The following is a 19,604-nucleotide window of genomic DNA, read 5'->3' as shown; positions in this document are numbered from 1 at the left end:
CCAATCGAGAGTGTTTGTTGAAGGGGAAAGGGGAAAGAGAGGCAGACTAGAAGCACGAAAAGAAAGACAAAGGCTGAATAATGGATATGAATAAGCAAGGGTATTTTCGACTTATAATTTTTATAGCGTCATTAACTTATTCTACATTTAGCGTTTTTTGTATTACACTTGGTACTTGCGTTTTTTAAAACCTCAAGGAAGAAAAATGTCAATCCTGACGACAGTTATAACTTATAACAAACCACATTCCTTGCACTAGTTTCATACACGTACAGTATATATTATCGTCCACATGGTTTAAGAATTTCTCTATCATACATACTTTAACACGAGAGATGGAATAATTACACAGACATTTCCTATATCCTGTTCCTGTACATGCTTCCTTACCTAACACAAGTTCCGAAAGCCAAAGAGTCATTGATATGATATAACAGTTTGAGAGTCGGGCTATTGATTTATATTGATAAAAGAAGATGAATTTTCTAAAAGAATTCACGATCTGGCATCAGTAAAGGCGCCACAAGAGACCAGATGTAAAGTCCTGCAGTTACCCATTGTGTGCAGATCTTTACCCAGACAGAAGCCCAGCCAACATCAATTAGATCAGAGCTGTCTGATGAACTGGTCCACCCCGATAGAAGCATGGCTGAGTACATGCTAGCCAGAGCAAATATTAGATGAAAGAACGTGTACGAATAACTCACGGGACGGGATTCTGAATCCTTTTTGTTGCCAGCTTCTGTGTCTTCTGAGCTCAGAAGTGGGTTAGTTGCACCTGCGTGACCACCAAATATAAGATTTTGTAACTAAAACAATCAAGGGCACATAGCCCTAACTTTTTACTCAAAGAACAAGACATTACTCAACTCTCACATCAAATTTCCATCTAGAATAATCAACTTGCAGAGACCACAAATTTTATTTCTGCTAGTCTACAGTCTCTATACGCCCAATTGATCCTGTACTCTTGTCACTACACTCCAGTAGTCCAGTAGATATATGCTTTATCATACAGTCATCTTACTCATCTACAGCCAAAACAAGTTCACCATTTTCCTTAGTGGACACGTCTAATTGTTCAAGAACACGATGCTTCCAAGCAAGGAGGATATCAGGTATAGTAAGTGGTGTTGATTTCATCTGTAAGTTGATCTACAGTCGATGCAATTTATTCGTGAAATAAGGTTTATTCGGATCTAAAATTAAGGGTTATGGAAATAGTGACGAGTAGAGCAACAGAGAACAAACGATAAGAACAAAAAGTTAATTGTTCACAGCGCGTTTACAGCAGCACTACAAGAAGGTATACTGTATTATTCCAGAAAAGCTCACGCATCCCAGTTTAAGATTCATGTCAAGTCTGATAAGAAATAAACCTGTGCACATGAATTAATTGTATAGCTTTTACTTAGGAACTAATACTTTCGAGTTAAGATGAGCACACGGAATCTGACAATAAAGCGTAGGCAAACAACAAATAGGCTTGAATCTCTATAAAAATATTTGGGTATTTATACCTGCCCTTGGAGATGATGGAGGTGACAGAAATGCTTTTGAAGAGCCAGCACGAAGAGCTGAATACAAGACTGAGAGTACAGTAGTGATCAATCCAAGGATAAGGGTGCTAGTGGAAACAGCTCTGGATTTGTTATGTAGGCCATTGCAAACATAGTCTCGAGGTTCACTAGAAAGACCAGTATAACACACATAGGCACAGTAGACAGAAATTACCGAGGCTGGCAAGAGACTTCCATTCACCTGTTCACAATTAACAACACAACAATATCACTTGATCAGAATTGGCTTTCTACACAATAACTTTCCTATATAGATACAACAGCACCTTTCACCCATTTTGCATTTGCTGATCTTGACATCAAGCTCTAAAGACCATTGTGCATAAATTATAGCCAATCGACATCAAGTGTTCTCAGAGAACAAAAGAGCATACTCTAACTAACTAAAAGCCAATTATTCTCAAATGAACTCAACTTTTCAAAAAACATTATAATAGTTTGCACATCTGTCCCTGAGGAACAACTTCGAAGACTATGTTCTGTCATTTCTGTAATAACATGAGAATAAGATCACAAATATGTCATAACGAAGATTAATAATGAAATTGGTTCCACAAGGGTACAAGGTAGCTTGGCAATCAGAAAACAAACTATGGAGATTTAGGGGGCACTAAGAGGTGCAATGCAAGCAGTCAAGCTTTACATTCTTTTGTTAATGAGCCAAAGGTTCTCTGTCCTTTTCATTGTGACTTTACTGATTGGTAAGTTCTGAGGGTGAGACATATGATGCAAGTATGGACATAAAAACCTGATGCATGAAAGTGCGGGAAATCTATTCAGAAATATCGGGGTATATTTTAGACGGAGAGTTTTGAGACAAGTCCTCCATCCAAAGGGCTTCGAAGAAACGTGGAGATGGAATCGGCCAAAACATGGAACTTAAGACCTTTGTAGAGTGAAGTCATGAACTGTCACGGATTTCCATAAAACAAAAACTAAAAACTTCAATTTCAATAGGTCAAACAAAATTTCAATAGGTCAAACGAAATTACAATCAACTATATGATGTTCTTAATGTTGAAGTTATAGCCATTACAACAGCAGGGAAATGCTTTTAATACATTGAAATCAATGTGAAATGAATGTATGTTACAAAAACAACGGAAAGAATTCTACATCTAATTAAACAATGGCTTAAGCCCAAACATGTAGAAAATGTTTGAGGAATTTGCATTAAGTTTACCTATTCCTTAAAAAAGAAAGCATAATTTAGGTTCCATTTGTTTTGGAGGAAAACATTTTCTAGGAAAATGATTTTGTTTGGTTTGCTCAGGAGTAGAAAACCATTTCCCCAAAGGTGGAAAGTAACTTTCCTACGGTGGAAACATTTTCGTTTTGGAAGGAAGGAAAGCCACATTTTTCTCTTCCCTTGCATCCTATTTCCTTTCCTCCAATTCATCATCTTTTTTCTACTTCCATTTCCTATTTCTCTATACTTCACTTGTAAGGAAAGTAGGAAACAAACAAAGGAAAACTATTACAATTTTATTTTACCTTGAAATTTTTTTCCATTGAAAAAATCTCGTTAAAACAAACGGAGCCTCGTTTTCTATTGATCTTAGGTCAATATCCTTAACTAAGTCAAATTCCTAAACTTAGGTGGTCTGAATTGTACACAGTAGTAATACAAAACTTCTGTTATTGTCATTATAATTGTGATTATAAATATGATTGTTATTATAACATTATAAACTAGCAGAAAACAGTTCTAATTAATAAAATTTACCAGTGTAAAAAAAATCAATCTTTAAATATATGCATAAATCTGCAAAATCAGTTTGCTCAAGTAATATCAATCAGTTTAGTAAAAAGTAGCTGAAGAAAAACAACACTTTTATCTAACAGCCTCACTTGACCAAGACTTAAAATAACACTTAAAACTGAAGTGTCTGAACTTTTGGCTGTAGATTATAAAGGATTACACCAAAATGAGTTATTAAATTGCTTTGCATCTTGATTCAGTGGAAACAGCCTCTTCGATAAAGTGATGAGTCTTATGACAAAGACCACATCTGATCCCACCCAGTGGCACCCACCACTTAACCCGAACTTGAAAGGTGCCTGTTCCGATAACAAGCAGCATTCCCCATGATATAAGTATAATATCCAGCATCTAATGACAATGTTCTACTTGTAATCATATTCATCGTCACTCAGAATTCTTACCATACATATTTATGATCATTGGCGGAGCTAGGGGGCGGGTAGGGGCTTCCGCCACCCCCCCCCCCCCCCCCCCCCCCAAAAAAATGCCTATATAATTTACAATGAGAGGAGATATATAATGTATGTTGCTCCAGTGGTCATGGGTAAGGGCGCTTGCTTCACTTTTGTGTCTAAACAATCCATGTTCTATTCATGGTTCTACAAATTGTGGTGGTTTGCTTCTCTATTTTTTTCCTCTTCCAGTACTCTTTTCACACACATTTTTCTTTGGTTTTTTTTCTTTCTATTGAACTTTTTAAAATCAAAGGCCAAATACAATGAGACATACTATGTTTTTGTAAAAAGCATATTATTTAAGTACAAATTTTAGAAAATATCATATTTACTCCTTATTTATCTATATATAACCTTACAAAACTTTTACAATTCAAATTTTACGGAGTAACTTTGAATGTTTAGCCACCCAAGGAAAAATTCCTGGCTCCGCCATTGTTTATGAACTCTTATACTCTCTAACCCATCATCATTATGAGCTCATCATCCTTTGAGTGGGAGCTTCTACTTCTCCCTTTGAGTTAGCTTTCATAGTTCATCCTTCATTGTAGTAAGGCAAATTAGGCAAGGTGTTCCACCATATTTCAATTTCCCCAGTTAAATATAATCAATTTAATTCTTATTGCACTGTTACAACTTACAAGTCCTATTATGGTAGATCCTCCCATTAAAACTTCCACATTATGTAGTCATTTAGGGGACATTTTTTCTGCTAAGTGCTAACTATGGCTATACAACATCCAGAGTAAGAACAGAGTTGTAATAGTTCCTAAACTTAGGAAACATAAATAAAACAATTTCACAGATTATCTTTGCCACTTCCAATTAGCTCTCAACTCTATTATTGTCAGCTTTGGGTACCTTGGCTACACACGAAATTCGATGCCAGCATTAACCAAAATAACTAACTAAGTGAATGAGAAGTACAATGTAAGGAAGGGAAAAAAAGACCAAACACAATTGTCTTATGATCAAACAGAGAAAGCCTGACACTAACCTTTGGATGCAAAGCAATGACACCAAATGCGAAAGCAAGAATCATGGTCATGACAATAAAGAACACATTAAGGCCACAGTCTTCGCCAGAGGGGTTGAACCAAATGAACAAAATTCCAGAGAAAGTAAAAGCAGCAATGTAGCACCCTACTGATACTGCAAGCAAAGCCATGTACCTAAAAAGCAACGGGATTTTCTTTAGGCAAGAATGCAAGGAAAAATTAACAGTTGCGCTTGCTAATTAGAATAGTACGGAGTATACCATTTTTGCTCATCTTTCTCAACCCAAGCATCATTCCAAGCGTAAGTGAAATCCAATAGTAAAACAACCTGTACCAACAAAAATAGTCCAGCGCCAAATTTTGACAGAATACCTGCAAAATACAGAGGATTGCTACGATAAATTTGAGAGACAGACATGACATATATGAGAGCCGACTATACACCCTATTATGAGTATTAATCTCTGGATGTGCCCTTGACTGACAATTCTATTTTGGCTTTTCCTGACAAACATGTCCATTTGCCCACAAAAGAATATACAAATTGCTTAAATACCCTTTTAATTAGCCTCATTACAGTCCTAATTTCCCACGAAATCCAAAATTCCATTAGCCACCATAAGTAAGTACTCCGTAAAAAAATAAATTTAATAACATAGAGAAGTTAAAAAAAAAAAATTAAATAAATTCCGATCCATTCTCAAAGTGGAACAGTGGATATTCCAATTGCTTAACTCGTTAGCACAAGATTGGGTACAGGAAGGCAATTTAGTAGTTTTGTAAATTGGGCCAATATGTACTGCTTTCGTGTGTTTATTCTTCTTTTTCAGTTCGTGGGATTCTGATATTTTGTGAGATAGATTCCCCGCAAATTAGGATATTCAATAAAACCAGGGGAGTAAATGACATATTATTTTACAAGAGTTATGACACTTTACTAGAAAAGTGGCAGTCAGTTCGCTGAAATAATGTACTCCGTATCTAAAATAAATTGAAAACGTGGTCAAGAATATTTCCGAAAACAAAAGATATCATAGATAGTTGAGCACCATAAACAGCTTACCATATATATCTACAATGACATTCGGCATAAAAAACATAAGAACGATAAGTAGAAGCCAGATAACCATCTTCCCAATCCATCCTCCATGATGCCATGAATCACGTTTGTCGTTCTGGTCCTTGACACCAATCATTATTATGGCAAGCACCACGAAAAACAGAAAGTTTCCCAAGCTGACTCGAAGAACCGTACTTGTCTGGTACCACTCCTTTGTGTGATCAGCACTATTGATCCCTTCAAGGTCAAATTAAGCAGAAATGTCAGATACAGATCTGTCTCACAAGTTTGTTCAACAGCCATGCAAACATGCTACTCCTGAAGGAAACTCAAGTATCTAACATACATTTTTTGGCTTTCCGCTGGGATTGAGAGAGGGGAGATGAATGAAACTTTCAGAGGTTAAGTAACTGATTAAAAGCCCATCACTCATACCATACATGATTGAAGGCTAAAATGGGAAACTCATCAGGATGTGTACAACAAGATGGCACTTAATATGCTACTTCAAGGAAAACATTCAAGTCCTAATAAAGGTTCGATTTTAATGATAAAAGAGTAGAGGGGTGTTTCAGACGCACCAACAGTGCCCGTGCATATAGACAACAATTTGTTCGATTTTAATGATAAAAGAGAGAGTTCCTTTCCTTTTCTAGATCTAATAAAGGTTTTTTGATTGCTTCTATCCACCAACTATTTCTTGTTGTTACTTGTTACTACCCTTTTCCAGGATCCATCTCTACCAGATATTTCATCAGTTTACTCTTTAAGTGTTCAACTTCAACCAACCCCTTTCGTGGTTGACTATAAATCCATCAACAAAGTGCTGAATTCTAAAAATAATCTCGTTTGCAGACCCTGCAATTTGAGAAGTGTACCCATTAAAGGGTAAGAAAAGGGGAGAGGTTTTCCCAGTACAGTTATTGAGGACAAGGAAACAAGAGAACTAGTGCCAAACAAGAGACTACTAGTCCCCCCATCCACTATTACTAACTGACATTTGATAAAAGTTCGTTTTTAAGGAATTCAGTTGAAATTTCACAAGTAACCTTCACTATCTGAAGTTTTACATCTCAATCATGTCATTGATTGGACTTTCTTAAATCTATCAGTTACCAGTATCATCTAGTATGATATGGGAAACCTCGATTTTTAACTTTATAGAAACAAGCCTAAAATTTCGAGATGCTTCAAAATAGAAATGTTACCAATTATCTAAGCCTTCTAGGGACGGATTGACTAATTCAATATGGAAAATATACGCCGCAGAACAATTCTTCACAAGGCTTTATTGTTGTTCTGAACAGCAATGGCTCACAATTCAAATTCTTCAGATGGTGATAGCTTACCTTAGGGTAAAAAAATCCATTCTTTAGTATGTTGCTTTCCTTATGCCTAAATTGTAACTACTATATTTATACTATTTGCAAAACGAATTTTATAATAGGTCCTAAATACCACCAAAAGTGTAACCCTTTCTACAAAACGTTCCATCTCAAGCCTAATTCTTACCAAAACTTTTTGATGCAGATACAGATAAATTAAACAAATTCAGCATCAAACCACAAGAGAAGACCAACAGAAAACAACAAATTAAACCCAAGAATGGATGAATTCACATAAAATAAAGGAAAACGAGTAACCAAATGAAATTAAACAGTAAAATGATGAGATTTCATACAAGGTAATTTCTGCAACAAAGGAGAAGCGACTTCTCGAAGAATCCAGGAGATAAGAAGAGAAGAACCAAAGAGGCCACAGTATGCTATTCGAGCTGACTTCTTTGTGATACCAGATGCTACTGATGTGCAGCACCCACACGCAAGGGATGTGCAGCATGAAAACAAGCACGACATACCTCACACACACACGTTCTCTCTCCTTTGATTTCTGGGTTTGTCTGGTTTTCTAGCTCCTGTGTTTGCTGTATCTTACGATTTTATTGATTTGGGGAAGAAAGAATTACGGAGTATCTGGAGAGCTGACGAGTTCGGTATTCGTTTTATGCCTTGAATTTGACCGGTACAAGGGGTAAGGGACTAAGGGGAGTACAATATGTGAGGGCAATATCAATAGAAAGAAACTTCAATAGCCTTGTTGTCATTATTTTTTTTTGGTATTAGCACTTGGTTCACCCTTAAGGCTAATTTAAATTCGGGGTGAATTCTGGATGGATAGGTTTCAGTCCCCTCCCAATGGTTGTTGCGGACTTGCGGGGATCGAACACGGGTCCTCCCTACCAAGTTCAGCTCCAATCTCCACTGACCCAATAGGCAATTGGTTCATCATCTTTTTTATAAATTTTCAGTGTAATGAACCTTCTATCAACAATAAATAAATCTATACATAGGTTTGTATATGGGACCTATTATCCTTCATCTCATTTAAAGCAAAAAAAAAATATGTTTTGCATACATGGCAAAGACAGACTACTTACTCTTTAATAACATTGGGTTTTGTAACTTTTCCTAACAATAGTAAGGTTATCTACAAACCTCTACGGCTCGTTTGGTATGAGAAGGGGATAGGGATAGGGATAGGGATAGGGACAAAGATAGGGATAAGGATAGGGAATTTGACATAGGGAATTCATTAATTTTATCCTTATCTCTTGTTTGGCATGGTATGGGAAATGTGTTGGGAATTGTTGGATAGAATAGAAAACAAAATAATAAACTTACAATAATACCCTTCTAATTGTACATTTGTTTTTTTATGGAGGATATAATTGTCTTTTCACAATTAAATGAGAAATCCCCATTCTTATACCTGCCCCCCCTAGGTACAAGATTAGTGGGATAAGGAGGCATTTAATCCTTATCCCTATCCCTCATAAATTGCCAATTCCTTATAAACAAACAATGGATAGTAGTAAGTAGGGATAAGAATTCATTATCCCTCCTCTTTATCCCTCTAAACAAACGAGCCGCTAAAACTCAATACAAACCTCTTGACAGACCTCTTATTGCTATTGCTTTTCTTAAAAGGGTCAATAAAATTTTAAAGACAAAAGGGTTGGGCGGGTCTTAATAGGCAGGGTCAGCAACATTTCATGATCTTCCCTTTCTAAGGGTCTCACATCTCTTCTCTGACCTATCTTTTCTCTCACCAAATACATACATCTCTCTTTTGAAGGAAATGTGTCTTTCACCCAAGGTGCATTAGTCAATATCAAGGTTCGGATTAAATATGGTATAATTAATTCAGTGAGATCAAGTGATCAGAACAACTATATGGCAACGTATCTGATCAGTGAGTTCTAATCCTTATTAGGCTCACAACTTACTCTGGACTGAACCTACAAGGTCATATCAATGACATATAACAGATCGTCGGATTAAATGAATCAAAAATTCATTTAATTGATTCATTTAATATCTAATCGGGATTTTAGTTCGGAAAACATAAATATACGATAAGACATTGGATCGTAATCGTATATCGTGTTGCGTATATCGTTGCCCGGGCCGGACGAATAATCGTATTGTACGACATTGGATCGCCAAGTAATATACGATATATTGTTGCCGCAAGGCCTTAGACGCAAAAACGAGAAGGGGCAAGCAACACTGCGGCCAACGAACCAAACGCGCAAGGCCCGCAGGCGCACAACGCTGCTGATAGACTTAAGTCGTATCACCTAATCAAAGATAAACCTAAAATAACTAACAAAATAGTAAGGGAAGTCAAGATCGAATCCACAGGGAAACAACGTTCTTTCTAATACTAAAATAAAGGTCTAGACTATTGGTAACAAGAATATGGGCTGGTTTGATAACTAAACTACGACAATGAGAAAATCAATAATAAAAGGCCTAGGATATAGGTTCACCAATGAACAATATTTCGGGATGGAACACAACAATTAACAACCACTGAAACGATAAATCAGATTAACATGCTCTCTCGAATCGATATTAATCATAGAAAGTGACTGCAGTAACAAATTAGGAAACCAAAGAAATAAAACACATAAAACTTCCTTATAGGTCATAACTGTGGAAGATAAATATATGACGGTTAAGGAAAGTCATACACAATCAAATCATGGTCAATCATAACCTTGATTCCTTTGATTGGCAAAGTAAATGAAAATTGATTTGCCTAGATTCCATTGACTGGCAAAGTCAAAGAAAATTGATTTTCCTTATATTAGCTTCTGTATGTATTTTGTGATCTTTATTCTTAGCCTTATTTGTATAGATTGTAATTAATTAGTAGCTGGAATTACGCTCATGTATCAGTGTTTAAATACCTCTGCTTTCAATGAAATACTTAAGGTTCTCTAAATGGTATCGAAAGCTATTGATCTCTATTTTCCCCCCTTCTTCTATCTCTTGCCATCATGAATCAATCTGTTGATCGAGCATATTTGAAAAATATATGTCAACTTTGTTTGAGTCACGTGATCAAATTAATTGAAAAATTTCCATTTATATGTTTAATTATTTTACTTTGGTACTAAGATTTTGATTTTGTGTCATTTAAAGGCATGAGTTACACTGTTATACTATTTAGATTGCAAGATTGATGTATTGCATACCCCCACTGTTTTAAAATATGAACTTTGCGAATATTTTTTAGTGCCTAATATTCGTTATGATTAGTTGCAATAACACAACTTTAAGTTTTTATATAATTTCACACACATCACTTGCATATAAGACTAGTATATGTATAAAAGTACATAAAATATTATTATAAAAAGTTGGATAAAAATTAACCAAATTATCCTAATATATAATAAATTTATTATAAGTATACCTTGTATGTACAAGACTTATGGAGAAAATCTAATATATATATATATATATATATATATATATATATATATATATATATATATATATATATATATATATATATATATATATATATATATATATATATATATATATATATAAAAGGAGGCATATTTGCTGAAATATTAGAGCGCCACCTAGGATTACTAATGGTTTCGGCCAATGAAAAATAAGATTTCTAATTTATTTTTGAATTAAAAAAATCGATTTCCATGTAGAAAATTAATTAGGTGCTACGTAGATATTTTAATTAATTAATTACTAATATATACAACTCCATCTAAAATCAAACACTATAATAATTATAAAAAAATCTAAAATAAAATACATTCAAAATCAAACACTAATCTAAAATAAAATAAATAAAATTCATTGTCCAATATTAGAGCGCCATGTAAGGAATCTAATGGTTTCGGCCAATGAAAAATAAGATTTCAAAATTAATTTTGAATTAAAAAAGTCGAGTGCCACGTAGATAAATAATTAAACCCCACGTAGATATTTTAATTAATTAATTAATAATATTACGCATATAAAATTTCATCCAAAAACAAACACTCTCATAAATTATTATTTTTTAAAATCTAAAATGAAATTTAATACAAAATCAAAAACTAATTTAATCTAATACGAAGTATATAAAATTGGTATATACATAACAATTTAATAGAATCCGTGCATCGCACGGGCATATTTGCTGAAATATTAGAGTGCCACCTAGGATTACTATTGGTTTCGGCCAATGAAAAATAAGATTTCTAATTTATTTTTGAATTAAAAAAATCAAGTGTCATGTAGATAATTAATTAGGTGCCACGTAGATATTTTAATTAATTAATTACTAATATATACAACTCCATCCAAAATCAAACACTCTAATAATTAAAAAATAAATCTAAAACAAAAATTCATCCAAAATCAAATACTAATCTAAAATAAAAGTCATCCAAAATCAAACACTAATCTAAAATAAAATTCAATCTAAAATCAAACACTAATCCAATATTAGAGCGCCGCGTAGGAAATCTAATGTTTTCGGCCAATGAAAAATAATATTTTGAATTATTTTTGAATTAAAAAAGTCGAGTGCCATGTAGATAAATAATTAGGTGCCACGTAGATATTTTCTATTAATTAATTATTAATTTTACACATATACAATTTCATCCAAAATCAAACACTCTGATAAATAAAAAATAAATCTAAAATGAAATTCAATCCAAAATAAAAAATAATCTAATCTAATCTATTACTATATACTAAAAGAGACACCAGGAATGACACATGTCAATTCCTGGTGCAATTTTTTCCCGCCAAAAACCACTTTCCTAAAGAGCGTATCTGTTTTATTTTATTTTTATTTTCTATCTTTTATTTATAAACTATTTATGTATGGAAACAAAATTTAGTTTATAAATTATGGCAATAATAGATACGACGTAATAATAATTAATTCTAATCGATAATATTTTAGTCAAATCGCTATATTAATAATGGAAAATATATCACTCAATATTTTGGATAAATTACCATATTAACATTTTAAATTTGCGTATTAGATGAATAAATTTAAATGAGTATGTTAAAAAAATGTTGTAATTATGCAGTAGTTGAGGAGGTATTCAGTTAAATATTTTGTGAAAAAAATTATCAAAATCCGTGCGTGCACGGAATCTAATCTAGTATATAAAATATATCAGTTGGTATATATAAGTCTTATTTTAATTTAACCATTTATAAAATCCGTGTATCGCACGGGCTAAAATCTAGTAAAATTAAATTGTGACCACTTAATTTAGATTCTACTCAGGTTCTGTGTACAATAGGTCTCAGGTTCGAATCCCCCCACCCCCAATTGTAATTTATATTGCCCTTGTGGCTCATACGCACCCAAAAAAAAAAAAAATTAGATTCTACTCAACCTGTTTTTACTATCATGCGCTCCATTTCTTCCCTCTCTCAATACCACCACGTATCTCAACATCCCCAAAATTAAAGATTTTAACAAAAATAAAAATAAAAATAAAAACACACACCAGGACACCACCTTCCTTTGGCAACCAAAAAGTCACTCCACCCCCTTCCATTTGTATTTCACTAACATGCGCCATCACCCCATTTTCTCTCTCCTCACCACCATAGCAATGCCTCCTTCTTCCTCTCCTCTCTCCACCAAACCCCGCAAACAATCTTCATCCGCCACCGCCAACCACCACCACTCATCCTCCTCTTCATCCCTCTTCTGCCGCCACCACTCCCCCTCCGCCACCGCAACCCTCGATCTCCTCATCCTAATCCTAGTCCTCATTTCCGGCACCTTCCTTCTCACCTCCTACTTCTCCTACATCTTCAACTCTCTCTCTCTCCTCCTCCCCCCTCTCGTGCTCTCTCACTCCTCTCTCCTCCATCAATTCCCCCTCATCTACCTCCTCGGCTTTCTCCTATCATTCGCCCTCGTTGCCGTCTCCTTCGAGATTTGCTGCTGCGGTGGCTTTGGGTTCGGCTTTCGATCGCGTAAATGCGATAATCCTAAGTGTAAAGGGCTGAAGAAGGCGTTGGAGTTTGATTTGCAGTTGCAGACTGAGGAGTGCTTGAAATCAGGGCCTAATGATATTGATAAATTGCCGTGGAAAGGTGGGAGTGAGACTAATCCTGATTATGAGTGCCTTAGAGCTGAGTTGAGGAAGATGGCGCCGCCAAATGGCCGTGCTGTTCTTCTTTTCCGGGCTAAATGTGGCTGTCCGATTGCTAAATTGGTCGGTTGGGGACCTAAGAAAGGAAGGAAACATAAAAAGTGAGTTGATTGTTTCTTTTCTTTTTATTCAATGGGTTCTGTTTTTGAAAAAATTGGAATCTTTATTAATTAATTAGTCGACTATGAAATAATTTTGGGTTTCTGTTTTTTGATGGATTGAAGTACCTAATGATGGATTGAATAGTGTCCTGATTGATTATAGTTTGATGTATTAGAGTTTCACAATCGAATTTGTATTGGTTTTCGATTGTGCTGTTGTTATACTCCGTATCAGATTAATTTGAATTATCTACTTATGTGAGCTTTGCTATGATTGTAACATCATCTTGAGAATTGTTGAAATCATTGTTACTCCGTTTCAAAATTGATACTTATGCCCTCTGTTGATTCTGCATTCATGATTGGCCTTTGCTCTTACTGATTAGTATGCAAAAGTCAGAAGGCTGGTGTTATTAAATGCTTATTGTTTTTAGATTGTGAACAATGTACTGTGTTATTTCGATAGTAACAAGTCTTTAGTTTTCTTCAGTGTTACCTAATCCTCCAATCAGCCCACGAACCGAAAAAGCGAATTATAACATCAAAATGGTATAATTTTGGTCTAATTTAGCAAATTAGGTAGCGAATTGCGAACCCGTACCCGATCTAACAGTGGTTTGCTTTTAAGCTTACTTAGTTCAAATTGATTTGGTGCCCGGTTGAATGTTGTAGTTTCAATTATAGGGTTTAACTTTAGGTATATTGTATTCTTAAAATCCGCCAATCATATTCTTTGGATAGTTATTTTGAGATTTATGTTTCTGTCAAATAAGTATCCAAGTCAAGTGCAAAATTCTCTTCCTGATGCCTTCTTTGTCCAATAATTCAAGAAATGTAGTCTCTTTGTTGTTTAAGCTACTATTTGGCACATCGTTTCCAACAATAGTGCATTTTATTTATTTATTGAGGAGGTTTATGGGTCTACTTGAGGAGGAGTCATGGCGAATTGTCATTTGGCAGAAATGGGGTTTAAGTGAAGTGACTGTTTGGCCTTTAAGGTTTAATGTAATGTGACCTGCCAGCTTTTAGAATGACTTATGGAATCTGGTGACTGAGTGGTGATTTTTTACTGGTTGATTGTGGGTAGTTTATCTATCCTTTACAGTTGATGACCTGAGGTGTCTAAGAAAAACATTTGGTATGGCTATCGGAGAGGACTGCAGATGACAAATGGGGCTTTTGAAACTTGTGAAACATAGCTAAGAGTAAGAGTTTAAATGGTATTCCCCCCGTCCCTAAAAGATTGTCCCAAATGCTTTTGTTCACTATTTAAAGAGTTGGGCAAACTCAAAAGCAAGTGTGTAGGTAGATTTGTCTTTTACCACTATTAAATATTAGTGTGGGTAAAGAGACATGTGAGGACCATAAACGAAATAAAGTATGGGCAAACAAATAGGAACATCCATTTATGGTATACAGAACAATCTTTTAGGGACGGAGGGATTATATCATGGACTAACTAATCAGCACTTGCAGCTTGCAAGTATCCATGGGTAGAAAGGATAACACAATTGACCCTCTTACTTCCTTGCTGTCTATTGAGTAACTTTTGGCTCTAGTCTGTGGAAACCAGGATTGAATATGTAATAATATGTCTGCATTCTGCAGACTTTGCACTCAGTTATACTGCTCCCCTGTTAGCCTCATAGCCTTTGATTTTAGCCTCAATCTTGAAATTGGTTTGCTCTTGTTTTTTTTTTTTTTAATTGTACTTTTGTGGTATTTGCTTCAAGATCACCTGCTGTTCTTCATTCCACCATTCATTACTAATATTAAAAACCTGTCAGGCTGTCATTATCTTACTTTCATTTTCTTTTCTAATCTGGTGATGCTGGGATCATTTTTTTAGCTTTGTGGATATTTGCTTCAAGTTCATCTGCCGTTCTTCATTCCACCATCCACTTAAAAAGAAACTGTCATCATGTCAGTTAATTTTTATTTTATTTTATTTTTGTATATTTTTCCGTTTGCCTCCTAAGATGGTCTTTATATCAACTCTATCAGTGTCTTAGAAAGTCACAAATTGCTGTGACTGCTTTCTCTTCCTGATGGTTGTATCCAGTATTGTAGCCAAAATCCTTGCTGTTAAGAGATGTGCTCTTCTGTTTGCTGTTATTCAACAAGTTCATTGAAATTCTAATATCTCTCTTCTTTATTTTTAGAACTCTAGTGCTATGTTCTATCATGTAATGTTGGATCTTTGGATCTTGCCAATCTATACCTACCAAGACTGTCCTTGCCATCCTTGGTGTAAAGCGAGCAAAAGAGACAGAAAAGGGATCATTTGACATTTTTTGTTGAAAAGCCAATTCTTGTGCGTTTGTATTTATAGCTCCCTATGATGGAATGGTCAAATAGAAATTAAGTTGTGGTAGCTGTCTTTGTGGTACAAGATATCATTTGTGTAATGCCATCTCTATTATCGGTGGTTAGTTAGATAGCCTAACTATTTGTAACTACTTCGTCCCCTTTTGTTGCCCCATAGAGGTGTAGTTACTTTTTTAATTTCTGGTTATGTAAAGTTGATGAAAGAGAAAAGTGGTAGGACCAAATGTAGTGAATATGGGAGTAAAGTGGTGGATCCATATGATCATTTATAGTATGGGGAAAACTCAAAGGGACAACCCAAAAAAGAAGTGGGGTAAACTTTAAGGGAAGGAGGGAGTATTTGTTAAGAAACTGCAAAATGTTGGTGTGCTTGTGGGTCGGAATGAGAGGAAAAGTGGATGGAGCAAGCAAAATATTGGCTGAAGATGTTGGAATTAGCATTTAGAGTTACTGGGGTTAGTAGACTAATAAATTGCATACCATCACCAGGATATGGAGTTGTATTTACAGGGTATGCAGGTGCATGAAGGATTGCTTTCAGCTGCAGTACAATTTTGTTAAACTTAATAAAGAATGGAATTTGCATATCGTCATATATGAGATGAGGCTGGGGGTTCAATGACAACTTTAAGCTCTTGATGATGTATGGATAAAGGTCATGTCTTTTCCAGTTTGCTTCTACACTTAGCATCATAATTCCAGCCTATTTCTGTGTATCATTATACATTTCGGAATAGGCACTGCATGCTCTCTTGATGCCAGGTAATTTGATGCAATTTTTGAACAATATAGTCATCTTTTCCTAACACCAAATTAATTACATATAAAGAAGGTTTTTGGCATTAGAAATTAAGTTTGGAATTTTTATGAAGTTATATGTCATCCCTAGCAAGATATTTGGGGTTCGGGAGAAGGTCTGCTCTTGGAGCGTTTGGGCAAGGTAATGGTAAAAAGGTTTTTCTACTGTGATTTCTGTTGTGCGTGCTTTTTAGGATTATGTTTTTGTTCACAAATATGGTTTGGTAGTGAATTTGGTAATGAATTGGTTTACGGCTTTTTTTAATGGATAAGCTTTGCTGAAGCTGTTGGCCTTTTCATCCAAACGAATTTCATCTGTGCATTGGAGGGAGGATTTGTCATCCAAGATCGTTATACTTACGTGGTTTAGATTCTGTAACTTTTGTGAATCTTGAGACATGTGAGGGTCCATTGTTGTCGTAGAAAATCTGATGCAATTAAAATGATTACAATTGCTTTTTAGAGAACAAACTTACCAGCTAGGGAGGTTTTCTTGTATCAGCTTTAAGAAGAACTTTGTTTCTGGATATCTCATTTGAGCATCGTTATTAAGAAGAACGTGCCTGAAATGATCATTTTTATACTTTTAGGAAAGAACTTACAACTCAGTTAAGTTTTGGGAAAGACTTTTAGCTTTTAAATCTACCTCATCTGTGGAGCACCATTAGGATGAGCCCTTATTTGGAACTGCCTAATGACTAACAGAATTTTGACATGTAACGTGTGGAAGGCCGTGAATTGAAAAAGTTGAATGAGGAGGGAGTTCTGCGTATTTTGTTTCTTTGTCTTAGTTTTTGCGTGCGTGGATGTGCACCTGACGGGTGTGGATGTGTGATTTCAAGTTAGGATTTGGAGGAGGGAGAGCCTTAGCTATTTCTTTATCTAGTTTCTGCTCCTTAGTCTTGGTGTTTGCACACGCATGTGTGTATTTTGTGTGTATCATTCTGACAATTTGACTTAGGATTCCTTATTTATTAGAACTCTTTCTTTCCATGGATACTATTTTGCAGTTTCTGTTGGACGTTGCCCCAGATGAAAGACCTCCTAAAAATTCTTTTAAAACGTAATTGGTGTAAAAAGCTTATTACATGAATCTGTGAGTAAATTACACAATATATTGATTTAAAACTCTCTATTTAGATTTTATGTGTAGGTTTCTGGTCCTCTCTGTTGGTGGGTGGGAAGTTATTCTTTTCTTCCTTTCTGGGTACTCTATCCTTCCTGGGGAATAAGAATATGTTTGTTAACAATCAGTGAAGAAAAAGTTATTATTCTCCTTATGGTTTGTCAAATCAAATACTCACTCCATCCCAAAATGCTTGTTACATCACCTTTGCTCAAAGTTTTAGGTGATAAGTGGTTGTTTGGTTATCAATTATTATTTTATTGAAAAAATTAGATGTGGTAGGAGTTAGGGTGGTATTTTCTTAATTGAATGAAAGAATCTTTGGTAGTGGGAAGTTAAAAACATTAAAATATTGGTGGGGTCATTCCTAATATGGAAGTGTAACAAGTATGTTGGGACATATAAAAAAGGAAAGTGTAACAAGTATTAACTAAATTAGTATGATAAACCTCTTGAATTATCGTTTGGTGTGGCAAACCATCATTAGCCATCAGCTGGTTGAACTGTTAATTAACTAGCTAGTGTAAGGGAAAGTTATATTGGATGTTCAAGGACAACTTTTACCTCGTGTATGATAACACCTGTATAAGGTCATTTATTAAATTGACAATTCAATCGAGTGCTACTTGTCCCGGATATGATCAGAGTTGGCTTGATATCCATAATATGCCACTAGTGCATTGTAAAAACAAAGGTGATTGCTGCTACTTCACATTTTAAGAGGGTGAACTTTGTATTGCCAAAATGTGAACATATTCCCTTTGGTGGAAACCCTTGGAAACTACCACCCCCTTCTTGAATGCGTATGTGATTGCCAAACATGAAGGCCAACAATCATATATTGCTTGATGTTTGCAGCTTGGTAATGATCCGGTAGTCTTATTTTTCACATATGATCCCAAGAATAGTGCATGTGTTTGAATGGCTAAGGAGCAATATGTTGGATTACTGAACAACATTTCCTTTCCTTTCTATAAAGGGATAAATAAAGCATCTCTTACTGTATCAAAGTATTATCACACTCCCATCGCGTGAAAAGAACATTATTAATGTGCTCTTCTGCTGTAATTGCCCCCCCCCCCCCCCCCTCTCTCTGTCTCATCTTTTCCTACTTCAATTCTTCCCTGCATTATTAATCTGATTTTTGCCCCCCTTTTTGTGTTTTTTTTAATAATATTTTATTTACTCTATGTGGATAGTTGATATGTAAAGCAGTAAAGCCTGCATTTGTTTGAACATTCGTGTTACTCGGACTCTTCATAAAGTACCTGAATTAGATATTTTTTACTACTCTGGCATGGGTATATGGACAATCGACACTTTGGACGAAAACCTAGAATTAGATAGTCAAGTCTAGCACTTGGACACATGCCGTTATCCAACACAATAAAGCCCGAGTAACATTTTACTGACTATAAGTTTAAGTGTCCCTCTCTCACACAGTAGCTCAAAAAAATGCAGTTGCAAATTGCTAATGTGTGGTTCATTCCACCTGCAGGGCTTTATCCAATTTGGCAGCTAATGGAGATCATCGCTGATTATGGCTGCAGCCTGCAGATGTGCTGATACAAAGTTGATTTAATCCTTTTGTGCTCCAAAGTCGGCTGATTTTTCCATTTTGATGGAAGTTGGGATGTTTAGAGGACCAAACGTCTGAGGGTAGCCTTCCATCCGAATTGCATTTTCAGTACGATTGTCACTATGTGGAGCTGCAAGGATGAAAGCTGTTTAAAATTTATTCTAATGCTATTCTGGAATTGTATTACCAATTTATTGCCAATAAATAAATGGAACTTTATTCCTATTTAAGTTCTGTTCTCTATTCACTTACCTTAATTTCTGTTCGCTATCACAAATTCTTATTTACAATGGGTGTACAATAAATAGTGTACACCGGA

General features: G+C 35.2%; 2 protein-coding genes across 2 annotated transcripts; one reads left to right on the top strand and one right to left on the bottom strand.

The window, feature by feature from the left end:
• Nucleotides 1-197: 197 nt before the first annotated feature.
• On the bottom strand, nt 198-7,868 carry LOC110774905 (uncharacterized). Its single transcript, XM_021979503.2, has 6 exons — nt 7,540-7,868; nt 5,862-6,095; nt 5,059-5,170; nt 4,798-4,972; nt 1,521-1,761; nt 198-778 (listed from the first exon to the last, which is right to left on the bottom strand). Exons 1-6 carry the CDS (start codon nt 7,712-7,714, stop codon nt 486-488), a joined length of 1,230 nt encoding a protein of 409 aa, XP_021835195.1. The 5' UTR covers nt 7,715-7,868; the 3' UTR covers nt 198-485.
• Nucleotides 7,869-12,697: 4,829 nt separating this feature from the next.
• On the top strand, nt 12,698-19,515 carry LOC110774907 (uncharacterized protein At5g19025). The gene is made up of 2 exons (XM_021979504.2): nt 12,698-13,454; nt 19,205-19,515. The coding sequence occupies exons 1-2, from the start codon at nt 12,763-12,765 to the stop codon at nt 19,242-19,244; spliced, it is 732 nt and encodes a 243-aa protein (XP_021835196.1). The 5' UTR covers nt 12,698-12,762; the 3' UTR covers nt 19,245-19,515.
• Nucleotides 19,516-19,604: the final 89 nt, after the last annotated feature.

This window comes from Spinacia oleracea, chromosome 3 (assembly GCF_020520425.1).
Source record: "Spinacia oleracea cultivar Varoflay chromosome 3, BTI_SOV_V1, whole genome shotgun sequence".
Taxonomy (NCBI): Eukaryota; Viridiplantae; Streptophyta; class Magnoliopsida; order Caryophyllales; family Amaranthaceae; genus Spinacia; species Spinacia oleracea.
This window is presented reverse-complemented; position numbering and strand designations above follow the sequence as displayed.